Source organism: Aphelocoma coerulescens, chromosome 4 (assembly GCF_041296385.1).
Source record: "Aphelocoma coerulescens isolate FSJ_1873_10779 chromosome 4, UR_Acoe_1.0, whole genome shotgun sequence".
In the NCBI taxonomy this organism is placed as follows: domain Eukaryota; kingdom Metazoa; phylum Chordata; class Aves; order Passeriformes; family Corvidae; genus Aphelocoma; species Aphelocoma coerulescens.
Genome location: NC_091017.1, coordinates 6956169 through 6976364, shown reverse-complemented (window position 1 = coordinate 6976364; position 20196 = coordinate 6956169). Strand labels below are relative to the sequence as shown.

General features: G+C 38.1%; 1 protein-coding gene across 4 annotated transcripts in view; it reads right to left on the bottom strand.

Moving 5' to 3' along the window:
• Positions 1-20196, bottom strand: part of INTU (inturned planar cell polarity protein) — a 39491-nt gene that overhangs the window by 5447 nt on the left and 13848 nt on the right. For 3 of the 4 annotated variants that reach the window (XM_069012642.1, XM_069012640.1, XM_069012643.1), the window contains exons 3-11: positions 16276-16361; positions 10829-11032; positions 6990-7108; positions 6603-6692; positions 6126-6203; positions 5146-5335; positions 2768-2821; positions 1567-1629; positions 341-562 (exon numbers count right to left, since the gene is read on the bottom strand). In XM_069012642.1, coding sequence (XP_068868743.1) covers positions 341-562; positions 1567-1629; positions 2768-2821; positions 5146-5335; positions 6126-6203; positions 6603-6692; positions 6990-7108; positions 10829-11032; positions 16276-16361 — 1106 coding nt within the window. The remainder of the gene's footprint in view (positions 1-340; positions 563-1566; positions 1630-2767; positions 2822-5145; positions 5336-6125; positions 6204-6602; positions 6693-6989; positions 7109-10828; positions 11033-16275; positions 16362-20196) is intronic. The other variant, XM_069012641.1, reaches the window with a different exon arrangement.

Genomic DNA, 20196 nt, shown 5'->3' with positions numbered 1-20196 from the left:
AGCTGTTTGCTTTAAAGAAAATCCACATTTAAAAGAACAGAACCAGACATTTCTGACATGAGTTGTCTGAAAATGTGAGATCATGAAGGTAGAAACATTTTCAACTGAAGTGAAAAGGCATAAAAATAATGAGAATTTATATTAAACTTTGCAAGCTTTGCAGATGTATAAATAATGCTACTCTCTTGGAAATTCCATCCCACAAGACAGCTACAATTTGAGTATTTTGCAAAATTACCCAATGAAAGGCATAGAAAGTGTTGATCTTGGTGAACAGCAGACAACTCACAACAGCAAAATAGAGCCTCAGAGAACAGGCATGCTGCAGCTGTTAACTTACCAAGCCAACTATCAGTAAGAAATATCTTGCTTCAGGTTCCCTGTATCCTGTCAAACTTGACTCTTCACATGGCTGGAGGTGATGCTGTGGGAACACTTCCCGCCAAATCACCAACTGCCCAATCCTCTGCTCCGCTGCCAGGGGTAACAGACAGTAATGCCGGCAGTAGAAACCTACATCAACAAGGTCTTCCTTTGGCAAGTGATTACCAATCAAGTAACCCTTTAATTAAACACAGAAAAGGGAGCGTGTTCAGTGAGAAATACAACACCACCACGTGGCACTTCAGAGTACTTTTCATTCAGAGAGATCTCTGCTCCACGTGCTTTGAGATCCTAAAGTTTCTGGCCACAGACTTTCCTTTTGGTGTACAGTTGTACAACAGACAACACTGAGATTTTGCACTACATCTAAGTAATCAAAACACTAAACAAAAAAACCATCAGCATATATGCAAGTTACCAAAGGCAAGCTGGGCCTTCCCAGCCTGCAAAACAGCTATAGTGTTAAGGTGCTTGAATTCTCATTTAATTCCCTCTCCAAAAATAGTGTGCTTTTACTGGAATTAATAAAATTTCCAAAGAAGATCCACAGAATAACAGTGGTGCCAGCACTAAGGGCTTCACAGCTGAAGTGCTGTCATGGTAGATACTGTGCAGTTCCACTTCTCTCATAACACTCCCAGCACAAAGAACAATTGCCTGATAAAATCCTTAAAATGCAAGTTTTCTTACAGCAAAGGCTGTTACCTTCCTCTTTATACTGTTGATTACACTGTCGATATTTACCAAAGATAAATAAAATTATGAATGAGGCCGAAGTGAAAAAAGCTGTCAATACAATTTCTCAAGTCTTGGATTTAAAGACATTAAAGATAGAGAACCTGCTATAAAAAAATGAGAATGAACAAAAGAGTTCCTATTAGAATATCCTACAGTCTCAGTTAAACTGACTCTTATTGCTTTCTTATTACTGTCTTTCCAATCCTTGGATTGTACACCAAGAAATTCCAGTTTTAAAGAAGTATTTTTGTTCTTACTGTTCATACAGTACATATTTCCCAACACTGATTTTTTTCTGTTATGGTGTTTGAGTTTTAGGACTGTTACTAGAAATACATGCTTAAACCAGTGATATATTCATTTCAGATTTGCAAGATTCTGAAAGACTAAATTAGATTTCTAGATGCATTTTCCTAATCTTTAGGCCTTAACCATTAATACTACCTTGTAAAAGAGACAAGAGCCCAGAATCACATACAATCTTCTCATGTCATAATAATCTTCAGACTGTTGGAGGAAAAAAAAAGCACTGTATCATTTTTAATTCAGCATTTTTATTTTATTTACCAATTGCAAGTGAACTAATTCTGCTCAATTGTAATCAATATATTATTTAACACTTTCATATTTCACCACCTCTTATTACCAGTGTAGCAGTTAATACTGAGCAGTTAAGGGAAATACCAAGTTTTTAGCCTTCATCATTGAATTTCATGTCATTACAATTTTCTCTAAAAATTTCAGCTCAAAATAACTAGTTTCCTATTTAATTGTTCTGTGTTCATAAACTATTTTTGTTAGGATATGTTCATTCTCACAGTTAACAGCAAACTAGCTTTTAGCATAACTACTGACACCAGGGGCCCTCCTAGAGTAAAACTTAAAACTCAAAGCATTTTTTTCTAGTCTTTGACATTTTACCCAAAATATACCCATTCATTCATTCATCTTTTAATGCTCAGTGCTCTCCCATTAGTAGCACTGTTTCTAGATGGATATACTGTATTTTAAGTTAAGTAGGTGGAATCAATTTCTGTGCAATTAACTGTAACTTATAAACACTGAGTTCTGCAAATAATCATCCAGGTTGTTTAGTGCAGGGATTCTTTGGAATAGAAGTTTAAAGTAGCTGTTCTGGAACGTGAGCTCAGGAGAGCTCTTTCATTACAAAGTAAAGCTGAAAGGTCAGTCTGGTTACACCTTGCACAGCCACCAGTTACTTAAGCAAATTACTATTACCTCCTTTAACAGTAGTAAAAATAAGCAGAATTTGTAATTGCTTTCTGTAAACTGGAAAATTAAATTCTGATCCATAGATGTTTCCAAGTCTACTCACAATTGCTTGAGAAGGAGACAGTTATTTACAGAAAGATGAAATGTAACAACAATCACCTCTGTTGAAATTAGTGTTTTTGTAGACATCATCCCATGGACTTCACTTATATTAAATCATGGATTTTCAGTGACTAATCCTATAGGATTATAATAGGTTAAAATATTAAGCTCAGAGAGAAATTCAGGATAAACTGCTTTGACTCCCACTTGATTAAAAGAAGTTGATGGATTTTGAAAATAGTGTTTGTTTAAACCACTGAATGTGACAACAAGGAGATACTTGCAATACAAACAAAAATAAAATGTTTACCAGCTCTGCAAAGTCAGCTGCTTCCAGATCACTCAATGCTGTGTCAATTTCCATCTGAAACACTCAAAACCCACTTTTTAATAGAGATTTCCAACACAAAAATTTCCAATAATAGCACAGCTTGCTCTGTCTTGCTCGTCTCAGACTGGGTTTCACAAGTGCAAAGTGAGTGGATAAACATTTGCACCTATTTTTTATTAGTAACATCCAATATCAAGAACACCTGGAGATACCAGACTGAAGAAAAATCCTTCCTAATTGCTGTCAATTTCCCTGTTCTTTGGAACTGTACAATTTCTCTGCTTGTGTGCCTGCTGACCTCAGTGTTTGGTACAAAGGAGATGTCACTCTTACTTTCAGTGTGCTTTAAAACACGAGGTCTAGAGACAAACATGGCTCACTACTGCATCCAACTGAGTTATCAGAAAGATCTTTTATCCAATGGGTTTAAGTTTTTTGTCCCTATGGAAGTTGCCAAAACTCTCTCACACATTACTTTTGTTCTACTGAAACTGCTTTAAGCTTCCTTATTTCTCTAACTGCAAGAGCTGTTGGTTAAAATAAGTTTTACTAAGAGTACTTTCGTTAGTCCTAGGGCACTGAAACTCATAAAATGTGCTGCTTAATGAAAAGAACCTAAATCCCATAATTACAAACTTCTTGGGCTGTGCTAACAAGGCTGCCTCTAATTGAAATACAGCCAGTTTTCAAACAGAGAAATGTCAGCAAGCCTGTTGGCACTCAACAACTAACCAGCCTCTCAGCTTTTCCTCAGTCAAAATTTAAATGGCTTTCTGCCTGAAGAACTGACATTTTTAGTTTTATATTCCTTACAGAATATAAAGATCTTCACCAAAACACTAACTGGAAATGTCATCTTCTGCAACAGCAACAGTTCTCTGGCAAATGTGAATGATCTCAAAGAACTCTGGAAAGTGATGTCTGTTTTCAAAATCCCTTTAAAACTTACTATTTTATAAGAAAAAAGCAGCCTGCAAGCTAAACTGGAGACCAAAGTGCAACAGAAACTTGAGAGACAAAAAAAAGCATGGAAAAAACCCCAACAACAAATAGTAAAAAACCTACAGGGCAAGGTGGAAAGAACTAAATAATTGTCAGTCTGTGACTAAAGATAAAGGAGAAGACAATTCTCCTTTAGAGGAAAAGAGGGAGAAGGCCACACTAGCAAAGAGAAATCTGTTTATAACTTGTAACATCCCTGACAACACTTACTGAATCATGGCAAACCTGAAATCATTCTGCAAACCCTATCAATAGTAAATTGACAGACTTTAACCCTTCATCCCTTCCCCTCCAAACACTCCCATGAAAATTATACACTGAGGTCTTACTAAACATAAAAATCAGAAATGCAGGAAAGTCCTAGTTAATGCTATCTTCAAATAAAGACCTATAAATTACATAATTATGCCACTGCAGAAGAAAAGTCATTTTGAACATCCAAACTTGGGCCTTTCCCAGAGCCATTCTAAGAAGCAATTCTAATTTTCCATCAGGCAGCCTCTAAGTTCAGTGAGTATAGGTTCTTTCCTTTTGTTGCTGTTGCTGACAAAATAAGTTTGGATAATGGAGTTTATGGTCAGCTCAGATTAGAATAATATTCTAATAATTAGAATTAGCCTTAACTATGTTATCTACAATCTTACAAATATTTTGGGTCTCTCCACGAAAGAAAACTCTGAATTTAAAATTTCCCAGCTGTTTTTTTTGCAATAAATCACAGTAGATACTCAATAAAAAAAACAAACTCTACCATGACAAAAATAACATACTTTAAACTGGAGTCACAGATATTAAAGTAATGAAAGTGAGATTTAAAACTAGCAGCTATAATGTTATTTACTGTGACCTACCAGTTGTCTTATTCCTGCTTAAAACACAACTTGGTTTCTAACATGGAGGTAACCTGGCCCAGTGAAATGGTGCAGAAAAGCTGTGCCTGTCTGGTGTCAACAAATGACATGTGGGTATTTATTTTGATTTTGCAACAGCCATTTATATCTCTCCTAAATTATGAGCAATACGTGGGCTTCTAGAACAATAATACTTCCTGCCTGCCAAAAGACTTCAATGGTCAAAATCAAACATACAGCTACATACCAGGGGCTGCTTTGCATACTCTTCCTAGATAACTCTGAAAGTCACCAAACTACAAAACTACAAACTACATTCACAATGGCAATCCTATGGGAATGATAGTGTAGCTCCAAACTTGAATTTTATAGGAAAATGGATGGTCTGGGATGGGCAAAGCTCTTGGGTAAAGCACACAGTAGCAGCAGAAGAAGCTGCATGGACTTTTTGGCCTCTCCTGCACAGGGTTTCCTAGAGAGATGTGAGAAGGATGTCCTTGCTACCTTGATGTCCTGAGGCAGTGTCAGCCAGCGCAGGCCTGGGAGGCTGTCTAGGAACAGGGCACTGCAGGAATCCTGGTGCTGAGCACTGAGGCTGGCACTGCACTGGAGCCTGGCAGGATGAAGGGCACGCTGGAAGAACAGGTTGAAAAAATGATCCAGGCGAGAAACATTTTCCACCTGGCAAAAAGCACTGGACAAACATGAACTCTGAGTTAGAATAACACTGAGAAATTTGCAGCTTGTTTCTATAACCCTCAGTGCTACACAAGTATCTTTGCAGCACAATGCTACACTTGGATGTATTTTTAACATGAAAAAAACCACTAGACTGATACCCAGGCAGTACCTACAAATAAAGAGCAAACTAAACCAGTATGTTTAGTTCACAGTAGATGTTTTACAGCAATTTAAGATGAGTGAAACATCCGTCTCATCCTTTTGGAAACTGAGATTTATTCTTTATCTTTCTCTGTGGCATACACATATTAACCCTGAATTAAATGCAAGAATATGACTAATCCACCTGGGCAATTTTATTTAAGTAACAGTCAGACTGAAAATCTCCTGGGTGATTTCCAAATGAAGAGAAAGACACTCACTCTGCCAAATGGAGTTGAGAAGTCCAGAGTGTTTACTCTGTTAAAAATGTAACACTGATACACACGGATGTTTTATAGACACAGAGGATAACACTTGCAGAGTGCTGCTGACATCCACAGTGACTTAGATGATGGCAATGATTTAACCTAATCAAGGACAAAACTTTCTGAAGTAACAAAGACTGCTTAAACAGTGTCTTACTACTGTTAAGACTGAAACCAAAAAGCAAAAAGAACAGAATTCTGGTTTTTATACAACTGTAAAGGAAGATGTAAAGAAAATCCCTGGAAACATTAAAATTAATCCTACTATTTGTCTTTTTCAGTGAGCACCAATGAAATATGAGTGACTGAAAAGAAAATATTTTTGAAAGAACTCACCTGTCCAAAGAACTGTACATGAATGTCAAGGTCCTGACAACATCTTCAATCATGTTCCTCAGCTGAGAAAGTGGCACACTAACAAATAAAAATTAAAACATACAGCTATGGTTATAACATCTTTACCATGAAGAAGCAGTCCTCCTAGAACGTGTAAAATTTGTAATATTACTGATGTTATTCAGCGGTCTCTACAAAGTATTTGAGTTTACCAAATCCTAGAATATCACTCTTTTCTAACTTACAAATATTTCTGGGATTTTATTCTCTTCAGAGGAAATGAAAAAGAAACGGCAACACTGGATATATAAAAGATGTGAATAAAGTCAATCAAAATAGTGGAATCACAGGTATAAAAACTAGTTACAGTAAAAAGAGTATGCTTTAGGCCCTCCCTTTCTTGCCTTTTTTGTTAGAAAAGTACAATTTGAGGACACAAAATTTAAAGGAAAACAAAACCTTTCATTTGAAACTCACTTTTCTTCAGGAAGGCCAATTACGAGCAACTTGTCAGATTCTTTCCAGTAAACAACTTGAACCAGTTTTTCACATAAGAAAAGGGAGGAACTGGAAAAATGAAACCAGAAGTATTTCTGTTAACACGATGAAGTTATAAAGGAGTTGAAAACCATTTCACTGAACTAAAAATCCTAGTCACTGCTACCCACTACAAAGAAATTCCCCCAAATCAATGTACATCCAGGCTGAGCAGTCCAACTTCAGGCATGCTGTTGTAGTTAAAGAGTTAACTGCCTTAACAGGTTGAGTTGCTCTGTTTTGTCTAGAACTTGATGCATGACCCATGTTTGCTGTACATCTATGTATAAAGTAATAAAACAGTAATTACATTTCAAATGCTTTTACCTGATAATCTCGGTACCAGTAACACTTTCCAGTATGTCAGACAGTGTGAGAAATATCCCTCTCACACTTTTCAGTTTTTGGGATGCTTCAGATATGGGGTACTGATAAAGAATTTCTTGCTGTGAAGAAAGTTAGCTGTTAGTTAAGCAAACCAAAACCAAAACCCCTCCAAAAAATCCCCACAGAAACCAAGATACTGATCTTTTTTTGTGGTAACAGTTGGGGTTTTTTTAAACATGAAATCTTTTATCATATCCTTTCATATGATATTGCAACAAGCAGTGTGCTGCATGGGCATACTGGAAAGTTCTAAAATGCACATGAATGTTTCTGACAGTTTTAAATTCTCTATTTTATAGAAAAGCATCACTTATTTAGAATCATCATTACATGGAGAAATGTAAAATGACAAACAGAGTGATCACTGCATTTTACAGCTTTAAGTACACAGTTAATATATCTGATGCCAAGAGAGAGGAAGAAATCCTTTACTGTGAGGGTGCTGAGGCATTGGCACAGGTTGCTCAGAGAAGTTGTGGATGCCTCATCCCTGGAAGTGTCCATGGCCAGGTTGGATGGGGCTTGGAACAGTCTTGTCCAGTGGAAGGTGTCCCTGCCCATGGTTGTAGGGTAGGAACTGGATGATCTTTAAGGTACCTTCCAACCAAACCATTCTGTCATTCTCTGATTCAAGTCTTTGTACAGTTCTTTCAATATTCAAATTCTGACTTAAATCATCATCAGACATACAGCTCTTCAAAACTGACATAAGAATATGAAAACTCCAGTCTCTCTGTATAACCCTACCTAGCTGCTTTACATGTATAGCATAAAACACAATTGATGAATATGCTCAAATTTTAAAATACACCATTAAGATTTCTCACAAAACATCTGACCAGCATACTCTTATACAAGTTATCTTGAAACTAAAGCTCCATAGAGATAAATATTTGTGAAGTTGGTTTTCTTTTTCTAACAATGTTTTAAAAATAATTTTTTATGCAAGCATTTCCAAAAATTTTGCATTATTTCAGCAACCATAAAAATACAGTAATAAGTAAACATGATTCTGCCTCATTTATTGCTTTCTGCCAAATAATGATGGGCCAAAAATAACGCAGGTAATATTAAGCATATCCACCACCAAGATTATAGTTAATTATCCTTCTACACAAACAAACAAAGCCCAGGCATGATTAACTTCCCTGTGTATGTCACTAAGCACATTAAGCCAGTGCCAACGCCCGTTGGAAAATTTTCCTTCCTCAAGACTAAAAGAATGCAAAGTTTCATTACAGAAGGACCTGACAAACTCTTCATTCATACCCAATTTAATTAACTCCATAAATACTCATTAGTGACAAGGATCTTTTTTTCTGGAGTCAATCCCTCAACTGAAGAAACCCCACTCTTTCTAATTACAGCACTGCAAAGGGCTAGAAAGAGCATTTTCCCCCCTCCTCACTATGAACTGGGGCCTTTACACAAAATTCGTTTGTGAATTATCTGAACACATTCCCAGGGAGAGAAAAGCCAACTGTAGCAAAAGGGCAGAGCTGTTATCATGTATGGATATAGTGATTTAGCAAGGGCCAGCACATGCCAGCAGATCAGCTGTCTCCAAAGCAAGCCCTAAGGTCACAGGCCAGTGACAATGGAATTAATAAATGACAAGTAGCTCGTTTCTTAGAGTGTAAATCCTCCCTCAGCCTAACCCCCCAAACCTGGACAGACTCTTCTAGTAACAGTAGGAAGAACATGAACGTTATTCCTTTTAAGACATGCTATCACCAAAACCAGGTCAAACACAAAGATCAGAGTGTTGTGCACTGCTACAAATGAGGTATAATTGTAATACCCACCTTAAACTAAAATGCAAAACCAGGCATGATTGACCTTACTCACTGAGAAACTGTTGCCATAGGGACACCCCCCACAGGCATACACACATCCCAAATGATTGCCAATACTACTTCCCTCTATAGCTGAGCAGACAGAGCTTACAAGTCTTAAAGCTCATTAATTCTATTTTAGGTGCCAAAAGCACACAAGTGGGAGAATTATTGACAAGTTCTAGTTGCCATAGTTTACACAGATGTGATCTGCATACTGTGCCTCCTCTGGATATGGGTAAAGCAGCTTATTAAAGGATCATTTATTTTTATTGTGCAGGATGGCTTTGGTGTATCATAACTTCACTACTCATTTAAAGTACTGTTTAAATAAAATCTGGGACAGTACATCTACAGGATAGAAGTTACTTGACGTTCAGAAAATGAAATTAAAGACAAATGCCTTAAAGAAGGCAGCATTCTTTTGTAACGAAATGTTAGATTGATTATATCAGCAAAGAATCTCTCAACATATTTGGGGCTGCATAATAGCCAAGACTCCTCAGGAAACAATTATTCCATCTTGTGAAGGGACAACAAGGGCATTACAATCCCTCTTTTACCTCTGCTCAATGCTCAGGATTAATCCCGTTTCTTGGGAGAGTGTAAAGTAACAACGGGGCAAGAAACCAGTAGTCAATTTACTGTGAAGTGCAGGAATTGCAATCAGGCATTTACATGTGTCAGAGAGGAGCCAGAGGCCCTGAAATTATTTTTTTTAATATTTCATAAAGTTTACATGGTCAAGAAGACACTGGTCTTCAAGTCTACAGCAACTGTCCATAAGTGTTCTATCCACACAACACAGCAGTCTTAGACTACTACATATTACGGTATCATGGAATTTTCTGTGGTTCTCCCCAGCCCTGTCTCAAGAAAATAAAATTGAAGTCCATTTTGTGCAGCTGTAACACTTTTTCTCTATTACACATCACCAACAGAACACAGACTTGTACCAGTTGAAAAACAGTATCAATAAAGGAAAGGTATCGCAATCTAAGGAAAGCAAAATGTTTTCCTTCTGCTCCCCACTCCATCACTGTCCTGTCATCCCAGTCCCTGGGGACTGGAAAAACCTATGCTTTGTTTGATGTCTCCTCACCAGAAATAATATAAGATCACTGGGACACAATGCTAAATTTGAGAATTCACACAAGGGGAGAAGAGTCCTTTTCCAAATGTCTGTTCCTAAGAAGTCCACTTTGTTCACTTGTCATTTCCAGACTGGGCAAGAGGCCAACCTCAGCTCTGTGTCCCTGTGTGGAGAGGACTATTTGTAGCTATGGCTACATCCTGAACAACATCTACACAACCTTACAGTGGCTTACATGTACACTGGCAAAATTTTCCTGAAGAACACAAAAAGGAAAGAGACGTGAAAGGAAGCTTCACAGGACAAAGGAGAAGTACTTCAGAGCTCTAAAATGCTGCCCAAGCAAGAATCAGCAGCTGCCTGCTAACAGCAGACATGCCAGAGCCCTCTAAGAAAAGACACATTAGCATTTCAAAACAGGAGGAGCCAGACAGATTATGGATGTGGACTGCCAATAGCTCCTGCTGGGGGAAATTTTTTTGACTAGGCAGATCTCGTAATTCAAATTGGAGAGGCGTGTTGAAAACATCCCGGTGAGCATCCGAGAGACAGCTCGGCACTGGGGAACGCACCTCGGCTGTGCAATCACCACCCTGGCCTGCTCCTCACCTGCTGCTGCTCAGCAGCGCTCAACTGAGCTCAAATACAATTAAAAGTCTGTCAACAGCGTTGCTGTTTCTTCCCCCCTGGAATTTCAGGGCTTATTTCTGCCAAAATGGGTATTTTATGGATGATTCACAACTCCAAACCATTAGCAGGATTTTTTATTTATCCTTTCACATCAAATGTCATAGCAGCTGCTGTGGCCAGTTGTTACCTTTCACCTCAGCGTTATTTAGCCAGCCACGTACCTCATCCTTGCACGTCTCAGAGTCCAGTTTCAGCGTGAGGAACATGACAATGTGAGGCACATCCTGTACAGCCTGCTGGAGGTCCGAGCTGTCCTCTCCCCACAGGAGCCGAACCAGATTGTTCATACTTGACTGCGCCTGTTTGCTCCTTTGCTGAGAAGTTCCTTCGGGCTCAAACACTGAGGTTTCAAATGTCAGTTTAACCTATTAAGGTAATTAATTACTGTGAAAACGAGGCTGTACTTACAATTGCATTCCAGTATCAGATGAAACAGATGCAGCTTGAGCCCTTTAAGAGGTCAGGTTTTCTCAGCCTCAGCTTTACTGATGAAGATGTAAGCATATAAAATTCCTGCTGTTTCAAGAAAACCAATTATACATTCAGCATTACATAACCATCTATTACAAAGGACAAAGCCAGCTATTACATGCTCTATGAACCATGTGAGTAAGCATGTGGTTTGCTGTGTTTTCATACTTAATTCTTATGGTTTTGAGAATGGAAAAATACACTTACTGCTCTGGCTTTGTTTGAACACAAAACCCATTACTGTGCCTTTGAAACACACACAGTATTTGACTTCTTTCAAAATGTCAGCAGTTTCCTAAGTACATATCCTGAAGGCTCTTTCTTGAGCATTTCCTTGCCATTTTGAGTGCACTGACACATTTGCACAGGGAAATCCATTTAAATTTACATTAGACTGCGAAAGTCTGTTAAATTGCCACAGTAGCAACTCTTTCAATCTTCCACTTTCAGCAGGGTTTTGTTGCTGTATTTAACAATTTACATGACTACCAAGTAGCATTAAAATTGTTTACATCCCTTACTGTGCTACTTCCTCAGAAGAAAAAAGATCAAAACACAACCAGAACATCCTCTCTTAAATAAAACCCTGAAAGTTTAGATGATAAAGCTTATTTTGCCAAAAAATTATATCACGTTTACTGTCCCTTATTTACCAAATAAATTAAACCCCAGGAATTTTAGAATAAATGTGCATTTCCTGACACACAAGCAGCACATAATCCAAACTTGATGCAGAAATATGTTTCAAAATTTGCTTTACAGAACTACTTTTTTAAGCCCTGAATTACAAAAATGATGTTTGTTAGTTGTCTCAGCAGTGATGGAAGTGATTTTTTTGTTTTCTGTGAATGAACACATTATCCAAAGTATGAAAGGAGGAGATGTGAGAAACACCTACTCTTGACTGAGCATTGTAATTTCCAAGGAGAAAAAATTCATTTATCTTCTTGGATGAAGATATATTTGGTGTAAGTAGGCATGCTCTTAGTTCCCTCTTTCACATGCTTTTACTCAAGACTGTTTGTCTGCCTTGAAATACCTGTAACATGCCTAATGACTGGGAAGTTCTGAACATACCACATCACACCAAATCCTGCTTCTTTGCTAAAATCAGTGACAGTTTAGCCTGAGGACTGATGCAAAAAAATCCATTTCTATTTTGCCAGTTGCAATAAATTTTGAGAAGGCCAAGCAGAGGTAATTCATACATTTAAAACCAGATATTTTTTGTTAATTGTGTATGTGTGTACACATACTTCAAGAGAGGGGTGCCAGCAAGAAATAATGATGCTTTAAAACACCCACTGACTATCAAACTAGCTTGGAGAGAAGTGCCATTGTCAGCTCTCACAGCTACATTTGTGTCACTGGCTGCCACCTTCCCCTTCCACTTCACTCCCTCTCCTAACACTTTCCATTGATTTTCTCCTCTCCTATTTGGGCTGCTATCAGCCTTTTTTCTCTTTTCTCTTCCTCTTCCCTGGTACAGCACTGTTCTCCTGCCCCGTACTACCCCTTTCTTTTCGGACAGTAACTCATCCCTCGCCCTCTCCTCATCAGTTCAGTCTTGATTCCTAACACCACACATGAACAGGACTCGAGGACCAGGAACACTAAGAAGCAGCTGCTTTCCAAGACCCAGTAACTTGATAGCTGACAGTTTCACAAGAGTATGTTTTCTTCTCCAGCATTCTGAGACTCGGTTCTGTTTCTTTGTCACGCCATCTGCATATATTTCAGAACATTTTCCTCATACCCTGTTTAACTTTTTACATATTTCCTCAAGGCTCAATAGTTATTTCTCTTAGCTACTACTGCATCTTGTCTGTGGACATTTACTCATGACACTTAGGCTACAGTCCCTACACTAATGACACACAGATGTCATTCTTGCTGCAGTCTATCTTTTAGTCTCTCCATTTCTTAAAAAAACAAACTCTGTCCTGTCTTAGAGACACAACCATATGATCCTTCAGGGAAGAGCTCAAAACAAACTGGACTGAGCAGCACTTTAACTCTCTTTTACCCTGGAGTCGTCCATGCTGCCTCCCACACAACTGTAATAGAAAAGGACCGAGAGACTGCATTTCTACATATCCTAAAACACTGGGTTTGTTTGTTTGTTTGTTTTTTGTGGAGAAGAGATGAATCTTCATCCTGAGCTGATCTGATTAAATATGCACCGGATCTGATTAAATATGACTGCTGAAGTCCCCTTTTATAAGTACTGACTGTGAAACCTTCCACAGCTCTGATTTCATTTCTCCTGAAGAAAAGCAGTTCAATGCACAACAGAAAACACAAAAGAAAATGACATGAAGAATGGGAAAAGCATTAGTATTCCACTCTACGTATCATGCACGCGTTCTCAATGCTTAGAACAGTTCTCAAAAAGAATTTAATCAAATGGCAAGAAGGTGGCAGGAACAGCAAACCCTGAGGGACAATGGATCATCATTTTCTGCTTAGGAAACGTAACAGAAGTGGAACACGACAGAGCTCTCCACAGCCATGGAAGAATAAGACATGGACAGTTAACTTTTTCTCATAACACAGGAACATGGGGGTATGACATGCACTTGATTAGATGGCAATTTGAAAACCAATGATAATTAACATAATACAAATCAATTACATAAATCACTGCTCCAGGATGCTGTGGAGGTCAAAAGAATTTTAAGAAACAAAGGAGAACATAGAAACCCTTAACTGATTTTACAAGTCCTTTACAATTAACTGCTGGAAGCTAGAAAGTAATGATTGGAAGGTCGCTCTGTATTTAACTTGTTTCTTGATACTCTTACACATTTCTCAGTGTAGAAAGAGAAAATGTAGCTGTTATACCACTGGTCTGCCCCAGAAAGGCATGATTTCATCTGCAAGAAAGCTGCATGGCTTGGAATAGGGATTTTATTGCAGACAGAGCTGGGGGCATTGCCTGCCTTTTAAAGACTGCCTTCTGCTTCCTGTTTTCAGTATCTGTTTGCCATGTGCTTATGGTCTGCACAACTGTAACTCAAAATTTCAGGCTGAAATTTCTGATTCTAAATGTCTGCCTCAGGCTGAATATTTTTAGAAAGTTTTGTGGAAAATGGTTCTGCAACTTCTGAGTATCAGAGCAAAGAAGAGTATATTCTTTTAGTGTACCTTGCCCTTCCTAGTCTGTCTTGTGCTTCTAGGAAACAGCAACTATTTTGATTACAGAAATGTAAAAAAAAAAGGACTAATGTAGCATTGATTTGTATTGCTCAGCAAAGGCACTAAACTAGCCCTTACAAGCCTAGATCTAGTTGCCTAAACTGAGGTAAGAAAAACAAAATTCTGGAAATACAATAAGGAGATGTTACGTCACATGGTGCAACTGAGAAAATCTAGGTAGTTAAGTTTTTGAAATTAATTCCAGCAATTTTTAACATGAATCCAGAAGAGTAGGGACTTCAGTTATGGAAATAACTCATATGTAAGTAAAAAGGCTTTTTACGTGGCATCTTTTTTGATATTTTGCAAGGTAAGATGAATGAGAACACAGTAACAATTTTGCCTGTACTACAGAATGTCAGACACAACAACCCTCTATTCCCTCAGCAGCATGATTGCAGTGTACTGCATTGCAAAAAACCCCAGAACTCTGTATTTAAATCTCCACTGGTCTACTCCAGCCATCACTCGTCTAGCTTGACTCAAACTGCACAGCAGAAAAGGAATAACTGAACTTTTATAAAAGGATTTGGAAAGCCACCATGACAAACTGTTACACATTTCAAGTAATCGCTGCCTGCTTGACAGATTTACTGACAGTGCAAGCATTAACACTGCATCACAAGGAGCTGCTCTCTAAAGGGCTGCACTGCCTTTTAGCAACAAGTAATACTTCTAATCTAGCAGGGATACAATTACACAAACTAGATCATCTCTGCTTTTTTAATCATTCTGTGTTTAATAACAGTTACAGCAACTCCGTATTTGGTCAAAGATGGACAAGAGAAGGCTTTTCTCCCATGCAGCTCTGCCAGTACCTGACCACAACTCCAGTAGCTCAGGCAAACTTCAGACTGTCAAATATCTTGGAAAGCTTCCTGAACTGACATCCCAGTACTCAATCTCACTGCAGCTGCAGATGTATTTCCACAGGAACTTGCACTATGTAAGTTGCAAACAGAACTTTTGTGTTAAAGAAAACATTAAATTTCCACTTTTTAAAATCTCTGGACTGTAAAAGGGTTCAGTTATTATCATCACTTTGTATATTCTACCTGAAGAAAAACTACCAAGAGACACTTTAATTTTTAACCTGCTCCTGCCCATACCTCTAAGTTTCAACTTTTACCTTGTCTTCCTGTCCATGAGGAAGTGGATTTAAGCAGCATAACTCAAAATATTAATTTTTATGCTACTAACATCCTAGGTAAGTAGCACTCTCCTGGTTTAGTTCTGAAATAACTATCTAATTCTTCATTACTTATTTAATTCCTCATTACAGCTACAAAATTACTATTCAGCTAGAACAAAAGATATTTGCAGTAGGTTTTGGGGAAAGAAATATTATTCATCAGGTCAGGTTTTCTGGAATTGTTTCTTTTGGTTATCAGTTTTTATTACTGACTTCTATCAATTTCTTCACTGTTGAGTTTTGAAAGATCTTAAAAGTCTTCAATCTAACATCTCTTAGAACCCCAATAATTAATTATTCTATTTAAATATTAAAGCAGTACCCATTTCACCATTTAAATGTTCTTAAATATTTTTAATAACACTACTTGTTAATTCAGGCTTCTTTTTACTCTCTTGTGTTTTGTGAGTCTTGTTGATATTGATGAAGACATAATTATTCTATTTAAGTATTTCCAGAGCAATGATTACCATTTTAAATGCAGTAATTGGCAGAACAAAATCCATTACTGTTTTGCTGACATGTTTATTTTTAAGCTAGACATCAGCACCTACCTATTTTCATGTAACTTACCAGAATTAAACTCTGAAATTTCTACTCTGACTGAAGTCAAGCAACGCTTTCAAAAGGTAACAGAGGAAGTTTTAAGAAAAAGGCCACCTAAATTTTGTTTCCTCAGGAAAAAAAGGCTAGAAGCAGTACTCACTTTTACAGAGGATTTTTGGAATAAATGTTCAACTACTGTACCTGCATAGGACCTGGAATGCAAGACAAAACCCTCTCGATGTTTTCAGAATTCACATCGACATCATTTATGGCAACAAGAGCATCTCCTGGAGGTGGAACAGACAAGAAATGAGAAAGGCAGTTGCTATTGCACCACAATACAGAGAGAAAAAGAGTTTTAGTTTTAAAAATTAATATGCCTCTCAAGCTGTCATAAATGTCTATTTGTTACATTTAAGCAGATATTTGCTACATGCAACATTTGCCACATTTAGTCTGCTACCTCAGTGCTCCTAAGGCCTTATGGCCACACTCGTATCATTTGATAAAAATCATAGAAATACAGAATGGTTTGGGTTGGAAGGAACCCTGAAGATCATCTAGTTCCACCCCCTGCCATGGGCACAGACACCTTCCACTAGACCAAGCTGCTGCAAATCCCATCAAACCTGGCCTTGAACACTTCCAGGGATGGGGCATCCACAGCTTCTCTGGGCAATCCTTTCCAGTGTCCCACCATCCTCACAGTCAAGAATTTCTTTCTCATACCCACTCTAAATGTACTGTCAGTTTAAAGACTTTCCCCCTTATCGTGTCAATACATGTCCTTGTAAAAAGTGTCTCCCCATCTTTCCTGTAAGCTCCCTTCAGGCACTCCAAGGCCACAGCTAGGTCACCACAAAGCTTCTCTTCTCCAGGCTGAAAAACCCCAATTCTCTCAGCCTTTCCTCCTGAGAGATGTGCTCCATCCCTCTGATCATCTTGGTGGCCCTGCTGTACAATAACTCTCTAAGCCTCTCCCCTCCATCCAGGCTTCTATCACTCTTGTTACTTGACCAGAAAACACAACAGATTTCACAACTCAGTCCTTTCTTTTCCATTCCTCACCCCCTGCTGTGGCTCCTCCTCTCCATATTTTTATCTGCCAGTTTTTCCTGCCCAATGGCATCTTGTGCTCTGTACATCTGACACCCTTACCATCACTGGAAATGGGGAAAAAACACCCCTCACGGTCCCAAAGAAAAAGTCATTAACTACAAGTGGAAAAGGTTTGAAAAATTAAAGGCACCACTTACAAAAGCAAACAGAACCAAATTAGAGCTTACAAACTTAAAATCCACATTCCAGTTTAAAGTAGAAAAATCAGACTGGGATTTCTGTATGAAGTGAAGGAAAATATTCTCAAGAAGTATCCCAGTACTAATTAATTGGTAACCTCTGCTTCATCCCCCTCAAAAAGATGCATGTTTAAGCATGGAGTGTGCAAGAGGGATATGAGACCTGTGGAAAAGAAAGCCAACTTGTGAAGCTATAAAACATAAAAGTAAAATAGCATCAAGAGATAAAACTACATACACCTGTCAAAAGGAATAGAAATTGGAAAGTAAAAATAAAAGGTTTTTTGACCATTTTTGGCCTTTCCTTGAAATGTAGGTGAGTGATCCCATCCAGAGTACTCCTTACAGTCCTATTCACCTGTGCTCAAGAAATCAAATGAGATCATATACCCAGAAGTGATACTGCAGCAACTGTGGGAAATGAAGAACCTCTTGGTTAAAGACAAGGTAAGCAAAGCCTAGGTGAGAAAGCAGAGTGGAAATCAGAAGGTTCTGCAGACCCTAACCAGAGAATTTCTAAAAAACTTTCCAGTAAGGGTACCTAGAGCAAAATACCTAAGATGAGGCAACATAAATTTATGACAAGAACTCTAAGAAGCGACTGCCAGTGGCGCCAGGACTTGATTCATTAGGTCCTTTTCAGAGGCAAATATTCAACTTCGGAGTAACAAAAGAGGCCTTATTTTCTACTTGATTTTCTTTGATGTCATTTTCAGTTGTCTCTGCTTTCTGTCAGGTGAAAAGCTTGATTAGTTTCTAGCTTGTATCTTCTGTCTGTAGGAAGGGAAATAAAGAAATTAGCTTCTTACTTAACACTGAAAGGGACTCGATTCTTATGCATCAACTAAAAACACCAAGAGCTCCTCTGAAAGAGCAAATTGAAAACCAAGCTTCATTTTCTCGAGCTGCACAAAGACTCCCCTAAAAAGTACCTCTACATCCTCTCCAAGATTATTAACATGGCCTTCATCACTCAGACAGTGGAAAGGGATTAGAAAAAGGATATGGAGTTGCAGCAAATGTGCATGTTTAGCACAGTTGTATTTTAAGCCTCGACTTGGCAACAAAGATGTGACCAACTGCAGAAATAAAGCGCTAAATAAAGCGCTGAACCACTGTGAGGTTCAGTAGGTATTTCAATTTTCCAGGAGAAGACTTGCTCAGCTCAAACTGACACAGTGATAATGACATGCAGACTATGGAAAAGCACAGCCTGAGTCTCTAAGGTCTCTCCGTTCCCTGAGAATCTATCAAAGGTCACGGAACGTTCAAGTTTAGAAGAAACTGACAGTTGCCATTATTCCTATGTTCTACCTTGTTGTTAAATACCTTCAACTGCAGCTGGAATTCTTCCCAGGTACAAGGTAGATTGCTCAAAATCAGTGCAACACACCATCAAGGCCAACAAGAGAAAGAACATTCTTCTTAATTAACCATCAGAAAGGAAATACTGAGTACCCCCAAAATGCAAGCAATATTTCTCTTTAATACATCAGGCAATAACCAACTGCTCACTCTTCTTTTCCACTGAAGGAAAATTAATTCCTACTCCTCCTGAATGCAAAACCAAGAAAAGGTTACATTTTATTCGTCACATAGAAATATTTAATTTTCTTCTCTTTCAAGAAATGGCTCTCTCCCTAACCTCTGTGTTTCTTGCACAGTTAAGTTTTAGCCTGTCAAATCTTCAGCACAACAGTAATTCAAAGACAGAAAAGCTGAAAGTTAGACAGCATTTAAGAGGAACTCAGTAAGCCCATGCCAGAGCCCCAGGACATGAAAATTAGTAATGAAAAGCAGAGCACTCAGGCTACCCTAATATAACAAGAATTATAAACAGGATTACTATGTTCTTTGTTAAGAACACTGTATTAAAGATCATTATTCACAACTACAAGAGAAAGCATAAATTGCTCTTGTACTCATCTATTTAAACAAAAGTTGTTTGCATTCTGTTTGTTTGACTGGATCCTTAGGAATTCTGTTGTAAAGCCAGTCAGAGGAGCTGCACACACTTTGTGCAGACATCCACACCTTAGCACTTGAGGGAATGTTTTGGAACCACATCTCCCAGGGTGGAATAGACAAAGGCACTTTGAAAGGAGAAGAGCCATCAGTATCTACATGTTACATACTCCAAGTGTTTTATTTATTCAATGCCTAATCTACACATGTAAAACTTTCATTGCAGCAGTAAATATTTATTCCATGCAATTGGTAAAAATGTAATCATGGACCATACATGGAACAGCATTCCAGAGCACACAGGCCAAGCAGTCCTGTAAGGCTGCCTGCCTTCTGCCAGAAAATGCTGTATCACTATCAAAGAGAGCAACATGATCCACAACAGAGAAAATCTCTACTGATTAGTATGGATTTTCCAGAACTGGGGGTAGAGGCAGTGAGGGTGGGTGTTTGCATTTTTTCCTTCTTTTCTTTTTGCCACACACAACAGCAGTCAAAGAACAGAGTAAGAGAATAAATGACATCACTGGGCAAAGAATAAGATATGTAGAATTACAAACCCTGAGTATTTTTAAAGCAGGACATGACCACAAGATTTACTCAGTGTCATAATTAACTGCTGTGAAAGAGTTTGTACATGCAAGTCTTACTTTGTAAGAGCTTGACATCTACATTTTATTTGAGAATTGTTTCTTGCACTTTAGCAGGGTAAAAAACTTACAGAAAGACAGACTGATTTACATCTTCACACATGAATTATGTCAAAAAATCAATGCAGTTGTATGAAGTTTAATCTAATTTCACTTACCTAATGCTTAAACAATTCAGGTTAAATGAAATCAAAGTGTAAATTGCCTTT